This window comes from Megascapheus bottae, chromosome 8 (genome assembly GCF_031878675.1).
Source record: "Megascapheus bottae isolate mThoBot1 chromosome 8, mThoBot2.hap1, whole genome shotgun sequence".
NCBI lineage: Eukaryota > Metazoa > Chordata > Mammalia > Rodentia > Geomyidae > Megascapheus > Megascapheus bottae.
This window is the reverse complement of record NC_143516.1, coordinates 38,510,452-38,527,755: the sequence shown is the minus strand read 5'-3', so window position 1 is coordinate 38,527,755 and position 17,304 is coordinate 38,510,452. Positions and strand designations below refer to the sequence as shown.

The 17,304-nt window shown below is 37.4% G+C and overlaps 1 protein-coding gene and 1 pseudogene across 6 annotated transcripts in view; both read right to left on the bottom strand.

Moving 5' to 3' along the window:
- Ak9 (adenylate kinase 9) overlaps positions 1 to 17,304 on the bottom strand; it is a 93,922-nt gene that overhangs the window by 59,037 nt on the left and 17,581 nt on the right. For 5 of the 6 annotated variants that reach the window (XM_090338298.1, XM_090338299.1, XM_090338304.1 and 2 more), the window contains 6 exons: positions 14,525 to 14,623; positions 11,386 to 11,525; positions 11,122 to 11,302; positions 7,871 to 8,015; positions 3,749 to 3,853; positions 881 to 949 (listed from right to left, as the gene is read on the bottom strand). In XM_090338298.1, coding sequence (XP_090194424.1) covers positions 881 to 949; positions 3,749 to 3,853; positions 7,871 to 8,015; positions 11,122 to 11,302; positions 11,386 to 11,525; positions 14,525 to 14,623 — 739 coding nt within the window. The remainder of the gene's footprint in view (positions 1 to 880; positions 950 to 3,748; positions 3,854 to 7,870; positions 8,016 to 11,121; positions 11,303 to 11,385; positions 11,526 to 14,524; positions 14,624 to 17,304) is intronic. The other variant, XM_090338301.1, reaches the window with a different exon arrangement.
- On the bottom strand, positions 13,794 to 14,511 carry LOC150059822 (large ribosomal subunit protein eL21 pseudogene; annotated as a pseudogene).

Genomic DNA, 17,304 nt, shown 5'->3' with positions numbered 1-17,304 from the left:
TATAACTCATAATTCAACAAAATGATAATCAAGAAATTGAAACAGGTTTTCAGGCTTGTGTGCAGGTCTAAGAAAGGGGGACAGGAGCAGATGAATGGATGACTATAATCTAATATTCAATGTACATATGTGAAAAGGAACACAGTAACTTGAGGGAATTTGTGTGATCCGGACAGATAGGGAAAATAAGATGGAAGAGGTGACATTGACCAAGATGCATTGTGCTAAGCTGATATATTAAATTGAAACCCTTTCCTACAACTACTTAAAGATGATACTTTTTGAAAAAATTGAAGAGAAGATAATCACAAAGACACCAACTGTACAAGTTGCTAGATGTCCACTTTATACTTGTTTTCCTCTTCCTTAGTAGCTAATATGTGATTTTTTTGTCAAGGCCAGTAATGTATTGAGCTGAAAAACTCAAAATGTCCTAATAGCTTGTATGAGTAATAAGATGTAAGAATTCAGGGAGCAGGGATTTTCTTGCAATTTACATTCAACTATTTAAGAAAATTAACTTAGCTGGCCATTGTCAGATATTGCCCTCTACATTTTATCTCTTCCTGCTACATTCCCTGACATGATAGCTGAAGTTCCAGCAGCCATCCTGTGACCCAGTTATGGTCAGTAAGCCACATGCCAGCAATGGCAGAACAGAAAGAAAACCTGCCTATATTTCCAATGCTCTCCACCAAAGCATTGACTCATGGGTTGATTTCCTGTGTTCCTGAATGTCCAGTTGTTTATAATACAGTATTATACTTAGAAGATAAATTGGGTATTAATAGTATTTTTGAAGACGGTCATTCACTTCTAAATTCTTATGTTGTAGAACTACAGCCTAAGAGAACTAACCTTTACCCAAACATTAGTTTACCTTTTTCTGACTCTATCCTCTGCTCTTGACTAAGATCTTGAGAACTCATTTCACTGGTTTCTTTTTCACCTGTGAATAAAACACCACTATCAACTAAAGAACAGTACTAAAGAAACAGGTAGTTAGATTCCCAAGGAAGATTGTGTTATGGGTCCAGAACACTCAGAACTTACAGTCACAATTTTTAGCTAAAATAAGAATTATGACATCCAAATAGGTGTAATATGTCTTACCACCAGGGATAAACACCTTATAACAAAAGCGTGAGTACTTTCAATGGATCTAAAGAATGGATTTAAAGAATAACAACAACAACAAAATGAAGACAACCTGTTCTGAGGTTGACAACAATCTGAACTTTCATAGCAAATGACTCTCTCAGACCAAGCCTTGGACAGGGCGGGGTGACTTTGTATCTGAAAATACTGTTGCCCCTCCCAATTTCAAAGAAAAAAAAGAAAGAAAATATGTTTTTATTTCTAGTCGAGAAGACTTTATATCTGAAAATAAAACTAAAGAAAACAAATCAGTAGATAATATCAACCAATTAATTACCAGAACAAAACAACCCAGAACCAAACTATGAAAGACACTTCTTGTAAATAACCTTGGTGTGATTTAGAAATTACTCCATTTAGAAAAAGTGGCCTAGTGGTAGAGTGCTTGCCTAGCATGCATGGAGACCTGGGTTCAATTCCTCAGTATCACATATACAGAAAAAGCTGGAAGAGGTGCTGTGGCTCAAGGGGGAGAGCTCTAGCCTTTAGAAAGCTGAAGGACAGTGCTCAGGTCCTGAGCTCAAGCCCGGGACTGGCACAACACAAACAAAACAACAAAAAGTTATGTCTTGTATCTATATCTATTGAAATAACTTTTTGAATCTGTGTACATGTATATACATGTATACATATATACATTGAGAAAAACATAATTGGGGGGTCAGTTATGGGGCTTGAATGCTGGGTCTGGGTGCTGTCCCTGACCTCTTCAGTTCAAGGCTAGCTAGTTCTCTACCAGTTGAACAACAGAGCCACTTCCAGTTTTGTGGTAGTTAATTGGAGATAAGAGTCTCATGGACTTCGTGCCTAGACTGGCTTTCAACCTTGATCCTCAGATCTCAGCCTCCTGAGTAACTAGGATTATACATGTGAGCCACTAGCGCACAGCTAGAAAAACTATTTGAGATGAGATTTTCTTTTGCCAATCCTGGGGCTTGAACTCAGGGCCTGAACACTGTCCTTGGGCTTTTTCCTCTTTTTCCTCAAGGCTAGAGCTCTACTACTTGAGCCACAGCACCACTTCTGGCTTTTGTATGTATGTGGTACCGAGGAATAGAACCTGGGTCTTTGTGCATGCTAGGCAAGCACTCTTAACCACTAGGCCAAACTCCTGGCCCTGAGATGAGATTTTATGTAAAACAATTTGACTGTTACTTTAAATTCATTCATCAAATAATGACACTTATGTCAACAACACATAGTTGCCATGAAGTTGAATGTCAGTGGCTCACATCAATCATCATAGCTACTCAAGAAATGGAGAGCAAGAAGATAATTGTTTAGCTGCCAGCCTTGGTAGAAAAGTTTGTGAGATCCCTTCTGCATAGATAGCTACGCGTAATGGCTCATGCATGTCATACGAGCTATGTAGAAGCCTGAGTCTTGAGATAAGCTCAGCTCCAGGTGAGGAAAACAAAAGAAGAAAAAGAAAAGCCACAAGATTCCATCTTAACAGCAGAAACTGGGCATAGCAGTATGTGTGTGTCATCCCATTTATGATATGAAGTCTGACATAGGCAAATTTCAGTCTCGGTGCAAGTACAAGGAGAACATGAGACCCTTCCTAAAAAATAACTGGAACAAAAAGGAACCGTGTAATCCTGAGTTCAAAAGCTGATGCTGCAGGTAGGGAAATGGGGACCAAGGCATGAGAAAGGGTATCAATGTATGTGAAGTACTGCACCTTCCATCTGGCGAATGTAATGTAACAACCCTTCTATTAATTACAATAAAAATATATGGAAAAAAAGCCAATGCTGCAAGAAGAAATCACTAAAATACAGTAACTAGGAGAGAATGTAATTTAAATTTATAAAACTGGTTAAGACTTATTTATTCATAAGGAAATTGTGTAATGATTTAAAATGAGGGTTAAAAGATTTCTTAATAAAGTAATATAATTAACGGTATGCTATAAATAAAAAAGCCAAAGTAGTTTATGTTAAGTAGTCCATGTAATGATATATCAGATTTAATGTGTAACTACGTAATGTTACACAATCTACTGCTATATGCTCTCAGACATGTTCAAAGATGAACAGAGAGGTTCTATAAGAGTAAATAACATAGTAAATAAACACAGCTGGGCACAGGTTTCATGCCTATAAATCTAGCTGCTCAGAAGGCTGATTTCTGAGGATCATAGTTCAATGCCAGCCCCGGTAGGAAAGTCAATAAAACTCTTACTTCCAATTAATCACCAGAAAGAAATGGAGCTGTGGCTCAATGGTATAGCACTAGACTTGAGCAAAATAGCTCAAAAACACAGCAAAGGCCCTGCTTTTACAAAACAAGCTCTCCTCTTTGGAAGTTTTCAATTTTAACAGTAATTTTAAGGTTCAATACTATGATCAGACATAAAATGGATGTAAGATGCATATACATGCTATTAGTAGTTCATTTTGTTACCATCTTTAAATTCTTGACCGTTAAGGGTATTTATATTGGTTTCTTCAGAGTTGTCTACAGACATGTCTTTAGGGAATTCCTGCATGGGTGCTGTAGCAAAAGAAATACATTATTGGAGAATATAATTCTATTAGGAAAGGGCTGGTCATTGGCAGCAGCAGCAGGGTATTTCTTTCTGTACCTTCTTCATCAGGCAAAGGCTGATCTTTGCTTGCATCTGTCTCCTCTTGAGATTCTTCCATCTCCTTTTTCTCAGATTGTCTTTCATATCCTTTCAATGTTTCCGCTGAAAGAAAATAATTGTTTATGTTAGAAAAAAGTGGTTTGGGACCAGCAGACAAGTGAAGTAATTGAAAGGCTCTGTTTTAAAGTCAGACAGACCTGGGTTTGAGTTCAGACTGTCATTATTAGGACTTGGGCTTGATGAGGACCATTAAACGTAAAGCACTGTTGTGAGAATTAAATGGTTGTTACACAGAAAACCATCTAGCTACACATTAGCTGGTATAATTATGTTCTGTTTTAGCATGTGTTTTTATGTTAAAACCCTTGTAGTATTCTCCATCGGCAAATTTGATTTTAAAATATATTGGGATAAAATTCAACCTTAAACATTTTCCATATTAAGCTAGGCACCAGTGGCTTACATCTGTAATCCTAGTTACTAAGCAGGCTGAGCCCTGAGAATCACAGTGAGAAGCCAATTCAAGCATACATATCTAGGAGATTCTTTTTTTTTTTTTTTTTTTTTGCCAGTCCTGGGCTTGGGCTCAGGGTCTGAGCACCGTCCCTGGATTTTCTCAAGGCTAGGGCTCTTCCACTTGAGCCACAGCACCACTTCTGGCTTTTTGCTATGTATGTGGTACCAAGGAATCGAACCCGGGTCTTTGTGCATGCTAGGCAAGCACTCTACCAATAGGCCAAACTCCCGGCCCATCTGAGAGATTCTTATCTCCAATTAACCAGCAAAAAGCTGGAAGTAGAGGTGTGCCCAAAGTGGTAAAGCATCAACCTTGAGCAAAGAAGCTAAGGGAAGGTATAATATATGAGAATATAAAGCAGTAGATTAATATTATATAGTTACAGTTACATTATATCTAATATATCAGAATTCTAGAGCTGTTGGTCTGAATAGTTATTCAAAAGAAAATCAACAAAACAACAACAAAAGAAACAATATCTCAAAAATAATATGCTTGAAATTTTACTTCTTTTCAAAAGATACGACTGGCGATCTGGAAAATGCAAGAAAATTAAGTAATAAAACCTTTCAGAACTAGAAAATTAGTAAGCTAATAGAAAGTTAATAAGTTGATTAGCTACAATCCAATATGTAAAATTAAAACAGCTTTCTATCTACTGATACTAACTAGTTCAAAAATATTATAGAAAAATGATTCCAAACTGGCACCAATGGCTCACACTTGTAATCCTAGCTACTCCGGAGGCTGAAATCTGAGGATCGTTGTTTGAAGTCATCCTGGGCTGAAAAGTCCCTGTGAGACTCTTCTCTCCAATTAACCACTCAAAAATGGGAAGTTGTGCTGTGGCTCAAAGTGGAAGAGTACTATCTTTGAGCAAAAGAGCTCAGCATCAGTGTGCAGGTCCTGTGTTCAAACCCCATGACTAACAAAAAGAAAAAAGAAAGAAAGAAAGAAAGAAAGAAAGAAAGGATCCCATTTGAGAATTACATAAAGACAAAATATCTAGAAGCAAACTTAATGATATAGAAAACTAGAAACAATATAGGAAACTACAAAATGCAATGAAAAAATACAAAAATCAGAATAAAAAGATGAACAGTTCATGTGTCTGCACTAATAGGTTCAACAGTAAAAACAAATCCTTTCATATTATAATAGTTTATTATAAAATTCTTATATCTCAATCCTCTCACTTAGATTTGTTGAAGAACTTGATGAAATTCTTTTTTTTTTTTTTTTTTGGCCAGTCCTGGTGCTTGAACTCAGGGCCTGGGCACTGTCCTTGGCTTTCTCAAGGCTAGTGTTCTACTACTTGAGCCACAGCACCACTTCCAGCTTTTTCTGTGTATGTGGTACTGAAGAATCAAACTTAGAGCTTTGTATATGCTAGATAAGCACTCTACCACTAGGCCAAACTCCCAGCCCAAATTGATGCAATTCTGTAAGTGTCTCCACACTTAGTACAGGTCCTGGCACATGCTAATTACTCATGTTATGGAACAAATGGATTAAGAATGAGACATATAGTAAAATAAAATGCATTGTAGGGGATTTCTGCATTACTAGATTTAAAATGTATTATAAGGCTTTCATAATTATTATAAGGAATGTAGCAGTATAAAGTAAGTTTAACAGAGAAGTTGAGTTGAGAAGTTTACATACTCATGATTAAGAATTTGGCAGCTCAAGTCTCTAGTGAAGATAATTTAGGAAATGTTAATTGGAATGTTAGCTCAGCATTTAGATAAAATGAAAGCAGACACCTCTATAACACAATTTTTGTAATGAACACATCTTAATTAGTAAGAGGAATTATTTCTAAATGTGTTATTTTGCATATCCTATTCGGTCACAACTAATCATCACAAATATGAGCAGCGAAAAATGGCATATGTAGAAGCGTATCAAATATGCAACAGAGTAAGTTGGTTTTCTTCTGATTTTTCTACTTAGAAACATACAGGATAAAAGCACAGATATTTGAGTCCCCGTTCCTTGCTGGCTATTCAATTCTGGGCAACTTATATAGTCCTTTCTCTAATCTGAGTTTCTTTATCTACAAGAATTGAAGATTAAGACATTTATCTACAGATCTTCTATCAGTTTAAGTAGGACATGCAATTAAATTAGCAGAGTTCAGCATGTAATTAATATTCAGTGAATAAAAGGCATTGTTACATCCATAATGATAAACTCTTCCTTAAGAATATTTGGAATTAAAGCCTCAAAGAAAATAAAATACTTAGGAATTAACTAAGAATGTAAAGGACCTTTATGATGAAAACTTTAAAAAGCTGAAAAGGGAAATTAAAGCAGAACTGAGGAAGTGGAAAAATCTCCCATGCTGGATTGGAAGAATTAATATCGTGAAAATGGCAATCTACAAATTCAATGCAATACCCATCAATATCCCAATGTCATTCTTTAAGGAAATAGAAGAAGCACACCAAAATTTCAGGTGGAATAATAAAAGACCCTGTATAGAAAAAACAATCCTTAGCAGAAAGAACAGCACTGAAGAAATAGCAATACTAAACTTCAGACTCTATTACAAAGCTATAGTAACCACAACAACTTGATACTGGCACAAGAACAGGCCTGTGGACCAATGGAATAGAACTGAAGACCGAGAAATCAACCCACAGACCCATGGTCACCTAATCTTTGACAAGGGAGCCAAAGAATAGGATGGAAGAAAGACAGCCTTTTCAACAAGTGGTGGTGGCGGAAGTGGTTAAGCACCCGTAGGATAAACTAAAGTTGTATCCTTCTATGTCACCCTGCACCAGAATTAATATCAAATGGATCAAAGACCCTGAGGTAAGAGCAGATAGCCAGGTATAAATACTGATCAAATAGTTTGCCCAGTAAGTCCAATGCCAAAATAAGAAAACTCAAATTTAGTAGAACCTGCTAATTCAATTTCTTCCTCTTTCTCTTCCTTTCCTCTCCCCAACCCTCTCTGACCCTGTCTTCTCTCTTCCCTCACTTGTCTTCATTCCTTCCTTTCTTCCTTCCTTCTTTCTTTCCTTTCTTCCTTCTTTCCTTCCCTTTTCTCCCTCCCTCCCTCCCCCTCTCCTCCCTCCCCCCTCTCTCTTTCTCTAACAGTATAAAGGTTGACCCTCAGGCTTCATGTTTACTAGGCAGATGCTCTACCACTTGAGCTACACCAAGCCCCATTTTGGTGCAGGCCCTGGAACTTGAATTCAGGGCCTGGGAACTGTCCTTGAGCTTTTTTTTTCCCTCAAGACTAGTTTTCTTGAATGTGAGCCACAATTCTACTTCTTGCCTTTTGGTAGTAGGAGATAAGAGTCTCACAGACTTTCCTGCCTAGGCCAGCTTTGAACCAAAAATCTTCAGCTTTTGCCCCTTTACATACAGGAGTATAATGAAAAATGTTTTGATTTGGCTTAAAAATTAATTTATAAAAAAGAAAAAATTAATTTATATATATTTATTCTTTCAATTATTTTTTACATCTACAAATGTATAAGGTGTCATGGATACCAAGATAAGCAAAATAAATCTTTACCCTTAGCCAAGGGTAATAGTTTACCAACACACACACACACACACACACAGACACACACACGGCTCACCTTGTTTTTTAGCTTGCAGTTCTCCAAGAACCTTTTCTTTCACGATATTAATAGCTACTTCAATGGTATTTTCTATATGTCTTTTTACTAGTGCATCTCGGGCTTTATCAAAACGTGGTTGAACAGCTTTGGCATAGTCAATTACCTGTAAGAACAGGTGAGAAAATGGACATTAGCACAAAGTACTGAGAGTGCTAAAAACATTGTTCACATATATCTATCTTCCAAAAATATCCTTATTATTAGGCATATCTCTGGATTTATGTACAGAATTCATTGATTTTTGAGCTATGGCTTTAATAAAAACTTAGCTAATTTTTAATGTACTATCAGTACATTATTACATGTATACACATATATACCTATATAATTATATATGTGTACATATATGTGCATACATGTTTTACAAATAATATATATACAACTGATACATAATTATATATATATAAAAGGCACGCATTAACATAGACTCATTTGTCATAATCAGAAACCTTGGGCTCTCCTAGCAGAGGTTTACAATAGAGCAAAACCTAGATACATAAGGCCATATAGGATGAGGCTAAATGAAAGGATCTCCAGGATATAGAAACAAAAGCCATATAATGTGTGATTGTTGTCCTTAATGTACTATGTTATTTCTCATCTCTTTTGCTGTCCCTTGGTTATCTCATATGGTTACAGTATTTTACATTGTTATCTGATATACTGTATATATGTGTATTTGGTTATTTGAAATAGGATAGGGAAGGGGGGAAAACAAGATGAGGGGTGGGGTAGGGGGAGGGAAATGTGGACTAAAACATGAGAAAGGGTATCAATGTTTGTGAAGTAATGCACTTTCTATCTGGCGAATGTAATGTAACCCTTCTATTAATTACAATAAGAAACATATGTAAAAAAGGCACCTATTTAAAGTATATAAGTCAAAAGGTTTTTTTGTACAAATATATACAGTAATGACCAAAATCAAGAAATAGAACTTGTATACTATCCTAACATCTCTTTTATGCTCCTTTGCAATTAATCTTCCTCTTCCCTTCCCCTCAGCTTTCATTCCTGGCACCTGACCACTTTCTGCTTCCAGTCACTACAGGTCATTTGCTTTTTCTAGAATTTCTTATAAATGGGATTGTTCAGTTTTTAGTCTTTTCAGGGTTACCTCATCTTAGTAGAATGTTTTTGAGATGCATCAGTATTTTTATAGGTATCCTTATTGTGGCTGAGCTGTATTCTATTACAAGAGCACAGCACAGTTTTAACGCATCCATCCGCCTTCTGAGGGACATTTGGGTTTGAGCTAGTATGAACAGATGAACATTTGTCCAGAGTCTCTTTGTGGACACAGGTTCTCATTACTCTTAGGTACATATTTAGGAGTGGAATTACCAGGCCAGATAGTAGATCAGTGCAGTATTTGACTTTATAATTAACCATGCTCTTTTTTTTTTTTTTTTTGCCAGTCCTGGGCTTTGGCTCAGGGCCTGAGCACTGTCCTTGGACTTTCTCAAGGCTAGAGCTCTACCACTTGAGCCTCAGCACCACTTCCGGCTTTTTTTTTTTTTTGGTATGTATGTGGTACCAAGGAATCGAACCTGGGTCTTTGTGCATGCTAGGCAAGCACTTTAACCACTAGGCCAAACTCCCAGCCCCCATGCTCTTTCCATGGTGGGTGAACTATATCCATCCTACCAAAAAAGTAAGAGCATTGCAGTAGTTCTTTAACCTAACCAGGACTTGGTTTAATTCATCTTTTTCTGATTGTATTTTAAGTTTAGATTTTTCCTAATCACTGATAATTTTGAGGTTTTTGAATTTTGGACTTTACGCTTAATTTTGAAGATGGAGTTAGAATTATTTTTAATTATTAAAGGATGAACCAATGCAACCATGATACTCACAAGACAATATGTTGGAAATGAACTTTACAATTTGGGGAGGGGACTGGGGAAGAGGGAAAGTGGGAGAAAAATGTAGGCGGGGGTAACAGTGTTTGACAAGAAATGTATCCACTACCTTACACATGTAACTGTAACCTCTCTGTACATCACCCTGACAATGAAATTAAATGGAAAATGTTACCTTTAAGTAGTTGTATAAAGGGATTGTCATTCACTAAAACAAATTGGAATTGGAGGTAGGAAATAGACTTTATAAATGAATTTAGGGTTCTGAGAAATAGATTCCTATATGCCTGTTAAGTAAATTATTATTTTGAGAATCCTAAATTCCAATCTGCTTTTCCATCAACTTGCTTACATTGCTTTATTCTGTGACAATAAACACACCTCAAAATCATCATTTCTAGCACATACACGAAATTATATTGATTATATTCCAAATTATTTAATTAAATACTAATAATATTAGGTACTGAATTCAGATATGTATGTACCTAGATATGCATGTTTTTAGACAAACATTAAGTATAAAGTAGGCCATAATTACTATGATTATTACTAATTATGCAGCTGTCTTTGATATGATAGTTTCTTTAGGGAAATGTATAAAATAGATAGTTTATAATGTTAGGCCTAAAGAGTTATATTCTTACCAGTAGCATATGGGGATGTACTTTCTCCCAACCTAGGTGCATACTGTTAAGTGTTAGCAGTAATTTTGTACAGTATTTTTTTTTGCCAGTCCTGGGGCTTGGACTCAGGGCCTGAACACTGTCCTTGGGCTTTCTTAAGGCTAGAGCTCTACCACTTGAGCCACAGCACCACTTATGGCCTTTTCTATGTATGTGGTACTGAGAAATTGAAATCTTTGTGAATGCTAGGCAAGAACTCTACCACTAGGCCAAACTCTCAGCCCCCTGTACAGTAATCTTGTAACCTTGATTTACCAGTAATCTTGTAAATTTACAAGTAATCTTGTAAATCAAACTATGATTGTGACATGACATGGTTCTGATTCTTTAGTATCATTCTATTTAACAGGAAAGGGTAGAGTTTTTTAAAAAAATTTTGTCTAGGGCTCAGTGGCTATTTATATCATCTTATAAGTTGCCTATTTTCTAGTTTTTCTCATTAAGATTTAATTATCATATGGATTGATCTTTTTATATATGTATATATTGTGATAGGTTTAAGAAAACATCTATAAATCGTTAAGGAGATGGAGCCTAATTTTCTAGTTCATGAATATGGTGACCCAAATCGGTTGAAAGAATGAATTATCCAGTTGACAGTGTAAAATTAAGAAAATGTTATGCAAATTAAATCTCATATATTATAAGGGCAGATAGTTACCGTTCCTTTGTAATGTTCTGCAATCAGATTGCCAAGTGTTGTCTTCCCTGTGTATGGAGGACCCAATATAAATACTTTGCATGGTGGCATTGGCATAGGTGGAAGAAGGTAGGGACGTGGGTTCAATAAAAATGTTTTCATTGTTTCCTCTGACGAAAGGCAGTATATTTTACCTAGAAAGCTTAACGTATATCATCATAATAAACAACTGAAGACATGCAAGGGCAATTTTTTAAAATTTAAGCACTGAAAAATCTTACTTACCTTACAGCATAATCTGTTGATCCTGAAAAAATGTTACCGTCTTTTAAATTCACAGGACACATGCGCCCCCATTTACTTCTGTGCCACCTATACCTTGGTGCGATAAGTTTATAAGATGCAAGAGTTCGGAACAAGTCTTCCTGTGAAACATGAACACTGTACTTGACAATGTGGCTGAGGTAAAATATTTGATTTCTTAGATGATAGTGCTTTATTACTGAAGAAATCATTTAGAATGTCAATTTGGGCTCCCCTCTCTCCCCATGACTACATTTTTGAACTTGTTCTAGGTTTAAAAGCGTTTCTGTAAGAAAACCTTATATATGCTACCAAGTAATTGGTAGCAGCTAACAGAAGAAAAGTAACAGAGAATTTTCTATTATCTGCTGCAAAAATTGGATTCTGAAAAATTCTTACTGAAAAGCTCTTTAAAAGATACCAGAATCGGGAAGTGAGGCTTGGCTCAAGGGTAGGGTGGTAGCCTTGAGCTGAAGAGCTCAGGGATAGTGCCCAAGACCAAGTTCAAGCCCCATGACCCCCCCCCCCCAAAAAAGATACCAGAATCTTAGTCACTATACCAAAGTTTTCAATAGTATCATGTGGTAACATAGATTTATTTTACATTTGCCAGTTTGTACATAGTTCTTCTTTTCTTAAGGTTCTAGGCTGAGAATGTTACTAAAAGGTAGCGAGCTTGCTTAACATGAGCATAGCTCTTGCCTAACCTCAGTATTGCCTCTTCCCTGGCTACAGGGAATCTTCTAGGAAGGAGGTATTTTTCCCCCTGGTATTGGAGCTTGAACTCAGCGTCTGAGGACTGTCCTTGGGCTTTCTCAAAGCTAGGGCTCTACCAGTTGAGCCACAGCCCACTTCCAGCTTTTTCCATATATGTGGTACTGAGGAATCGAACCTGGGTCTTTGTGCATACTAGACAAGCACTCTACCACTAGGCTAAACTCCCAGAGGAAAGAGGTTTTTTTTTTTTTTTTTTCTTTTTTTGTCAGTTGTGGGACTTAACTGTGGGCCTGGGCGCTGTCCCTGAGCTCAAGAATACCATCCTACCCCTTGATTCACAGTGCCACTTTCTTCCCTCCCTCTCTCCCTCCTTCTCTTCCTTCCTACATCTTTTCCTCCCTGCCTCCCTGCCTTCCTTCCTGCCTTCCTTTCTTCCTTGTTACTCTATTCACATAGATAAAATCAAACTTCTCAGAATAAATCAAACTCTCCAATTACAAGTTCTTATTGTAGCTGGGCAGCGATTACAGAATCTCTGCTACTCAGGAGGTGGAGATTGGAGGATAGCCATACAAGGCCAACCAGAGGAAATGTTAAGGAGACTGCATCACAATACACTAATCTGTCAACTCATCTCTGCCAGATACTATCAATAGGGTAGTGTCTGAAGCTGACTCTAAGCACAAATGCAAGACTGACAAAAATCTAAAAGCAAAAAAGAACTGGATGTCAGTGGTTCATGCCTGTGAAGCTACTCACTAGCTACTCAAGAGGATGAGATCTGAGGATCAAGGTTCAAAGCCAGCCCAGCCATAAAAGTCTGTGAGACTCTTATCTCCAATTAATTACCAGAAAACAGGAAGTGGTGCTGTGACTCAAGGGGTAGGGTGGTAGCCTTGAGCGGAAGAGCTCAGGGACAGCACTTAGGCCCAGAGTTCAAGCCCCGAGACAGACCAAAAAAAAAAAGAACTGGAGGAATGGCTCAAGTGGTGTAGCACTAACTGAGCAAGCCCTGAGTTTATATCCTAGTAACTCTCCCTCCCCTTTCTTTCTCTCTCTTTCCTCCCTCCCTCCCCACTTTCTCCCATCCTATGGCTCTTTTAGCACTTAGAAGTTATCATTTGATCACCATCACATTCATGATCCACCAGTGCCAGGAAGACAGATTGACTGAATGACTGATTGCAGGGACAAATTAGTGCTTACAGGTTTCAATGCGTTTTTTTCTCCCTCCCTCCCTCCATCCCTTCCTTCCTTCTTTCCTCCCTTCTACCACCCTCCCTTTCTTTTTTGTGCCAGTCCTGGGTCTGGGCACTGTCCCTGAGCTTCTTTTAGCTCAATGCTAGTGCTCTACCACTTGAACCACAGCACCACTTCTGGCTTTTTCTTTTTATGTGGTCTGAGGAATTGAACCCAGGGCTTTGTACATGGTAGGCAAGCACTCTACTCCTAAGCCACATTCCCAGCCCCAATGCCTTTGCTTTCTCTGGTGTTATTAAAATTTCATGTAAACTCTGGTCCCTTCCCTTCTCCCTTCCCTTTTCCCTTCCCTTCCTTCCTTCCTGCTTGCTTTCCTGTCTGCCTTTCTTTCTTTTTTTCTTTTCTTTTCCTTTCTTTCTTTCCTTTTCCTTTCTCTTTCTTTCTTTCTTTCTTTCTTTCTTTTTCTGTTTCCAGTCCAGAGTTTTTTTTTTTTTTTTTTTTTGTTTTTTTTTTTTTAATCTCTTAGGCCATGAACTCATAGGCTTCTTTCCTTTGGTCCTCACAAAGTGTGCTTCTCTGAGTGGTGCAGGCTGGTGCTTCAGCTGAACCCAGGTTCCTTTCTCTTTGGCTTCCTTCTTTTTCTGGTCATTTTCCTTCACCCATTTTAGGAAGCTATCTCAGCTCTTAGAGTGCTGAATATGCTCAATATACACATTAATCCTCTTGGCAAGGATCTTGCCCTTACCTTGTTTGTTCATGACAATGCTAACAGCATGCTGGGTAACACTGTAGACCCTTCCAGTTTTGCCATGGTAACATGTATGGGGCATTTCTTTTTGAACAATACCCATTCCCTTGATGTCTACAATATCACCCTTCTTGTAGATTCTCATATATGTGGCCAAAGGAACAACTCCATGCTTCCTGAAAGGCCTAGAGAATATGTACCGGGTACCTTTCCTCTTTCCTTTTGTGTTCATCATTTTGGCAAATGACTGGAAATTATTCCATTATTTCTTTGTTTAACTATTCTGATTTTACTTGTTTGTCTCAATTTTTTTGTGGTAGTATCTAAAAGAATATTGTAGCTTTTCCCCAGAAGATGCCTTTTATGAGAAAGGTAGCCTGATTTTTCTTTTACACCTAAGAATTTACAAACTAATGGTACAGTATGCACATTTTCAAATAGATAAACGTGGCTTACAGTTTCCAGTACGTCATTTATTTCTTCCTCTGAACTCTGAAGTTTGGTTACAATACCTGCTCTTCTTAGGTTCAGGTACTTCAGTCGATCCATAACTGTCTAAATTAAGAGAACAAATACTTGAATACATGGGCATTTGGATATCTCAAGTATTTTGAGTGTTGGAGCCATGGCTCCTGTCTATGCTTCTTCTGACACTAGGGAGAATCCTGACTCACTCCTTCTTAGAGTCTATATTTTCCTGGTCACCACTGTTGTTCCTTGCCTTGTATATGCATCACTCTAATCACCCCTACCATCCAATGGCATCTTCTGTTTATATGTCTTAGTCTCTTCAAATTTATATTGGACTAGAACATACCCTAGTTAAATATGATCTCATTTTAATTCGATTACATGGACAAAGGCCATTTTGCCCTCATATGGCCAATTTGACATAATGAAGTCATAGTATGAGCTAACAGTGGGTCTGTGATTTCACAATGGCCGTATGAGGGACCATAGACCAGGTCACAGTGAGGATGCGAGTTCACAATGACTATATGTCACAATGGATGTGTGATGGCAATAGTGATATAAAGATATAACGGTTCTAGGTCATCATCAGGTTGTGAGGTCAAAATGGGTCTCTGATATCACAATGACATTATGAGGGCCCACAGAACATGAGATCTCAATGGGGATGTGGGTTCACAGTGAGGTGAGGTCACAATGGGGATATAAGACCTTACTTCCAAATAAGATTTGAGAGGTTTAAAACTGGGATTTTAATACATCTCCTGAGGGGTTCATTTCAACCCATAGTATTCTCCCCTCTGGTTCCTTTGGGCAAAGGGAAGAAATTCACTGAAGATGAAGGCGGATACCCTACTGGAGTTATACTCCCACAATCCATGAAATGCCCGGGTCTACTAAGAGCTAGAAAAGACAAGGCTCATTGAGAAGCTTTGGAGGTAGCATCATCCTCACATTCTAGACTTCTGTCCTTTAGAATGAGAAGAGACTACTACATTGCTGACATTCTCAGCTACCTAGTTGTAGTCTTATGTTATAATTGCCTGAGGAAATATATACTGTATGAGGATATCTGGAAAAAATAAGCTAGCACAAAGAGTATGAGATGAGAGATGGTAAGGCAGGCAAAATATAGATGATACGTGGCAGTTTGTGGTGGACTGTATTATGAGCCACAGAGCCACTTCCAGCTTTCTGGTAGTTAAATGGAGATAAAAATTTCACGGTGAAAAACTGTTTCTTATGAATGGTGAAAGGGTGACATTGATCCACATGCATTGTGTTCATAAACTGCTTTGTTACATGACAACTACTTAAAAATAATAATAAAATATAAAACAAAACAAAAAACGTTTCACGGCTAGTCCAGACTGGCTTCAAATTGCGATCCTCAGATTTCAGCCTGCTGAGTAACTAGGATAACAGGTGTGAGCCACTGGTATTCAGGTCGTAGACTGTATTATTTGTTTACTATTTCTTTTTCCCGTATAATGAAGTCTAAACTCCTGAATGTGACTCACAAGTCTTTCATGGTGAAGCTCCTGTATAGTTCTAGAATTATGGTACAAATTCACTCTGTCTTGTCCTCCTATCTTCCAGTTCTATGTTCTTCCCGTTCTTACCACTGGCACCTATACACAGATACTTGTCTAAGCACAGAACACTGCACTGTCAACACCTCTCCTCTCTTAGCCTTCTAGGTCTAAATTAGTACTTGTGATCTAAGAGAAATTTCAAACAGGAGCCAGAGGGTTTTTCCCTCTGTCATGAGTTTCGACAATAGCATGTCCAAATGATGAAATGAGGTCACAATGGGTATGTGATGTCCAATGGTGATATAAGGGCATAACGGTCATGAGGTCACTATCAAGTTGTGAGGTCACAAGGGGTCTGTGATGTCATAATCATTTCAGTATACTGGATGTTTATATAAGGAGAGGAATTCATAGGCTCACCAGCCTCCTTCCCACCTGTATCTCTAGAGCTTATGATAATGCCAGGAACTTATTAGGTGTTTAATAAATAGTTATTGTATTTTCATATTTCTTTTTGTAAAATACTTTTGGGTTTTGATTCCTCTCACTTCTTACTGATACTCGCTATTGCCTTGCTATTGTTATATTTTAATCTTTGACTATCTTAGTGGGCGTAGAATAGTATTTTTTCATTTTAAATTGTTTTTATTTCAAGCAAGTACATACAAAGTAGACTTGCAATAAAATAGTATTGTGGTTTGGTTTTGATGTGCATTTTCCTAATGACTGATGATGCTAAGCATTTATTAGTTACCATTTGTTTCTGTTTTTCTTTGAGATACTTTATGTCATAATGTAATTTGTGTGTGTGTGTGTGTATGTGTGTGTGAGCTTGAACTCAGGCCTGGGGTCCTATACCTGAGCTTCTTTCATTCAAGGTTAGTGCTCAACCACTTGAGTCACAGCTCTATTTCTGCCTGTTTTAGTAGTTTACTAGCAGTAAGAATCTTACAGATTTTTCTTTTTAGACTGGCTTGCAACCTCAATCTTCAGATCTCAGCTTCCTGAGTAGCTGGAATAATAGTCATGAGCCACCAACACCCAGCTTCATTATGTAATTCTAAATTACAATATAATTTTGAAATAAATGTGAACACAAACAGCTATAAAATTGAATTTCAATGTGTTAAGGCAAAATTTTCAAAAATGTATAGTACTGAAATATAAATATATATATACACACACACACATATATATATATATATATATTTTGTCAGTTGTGGGGCTTGA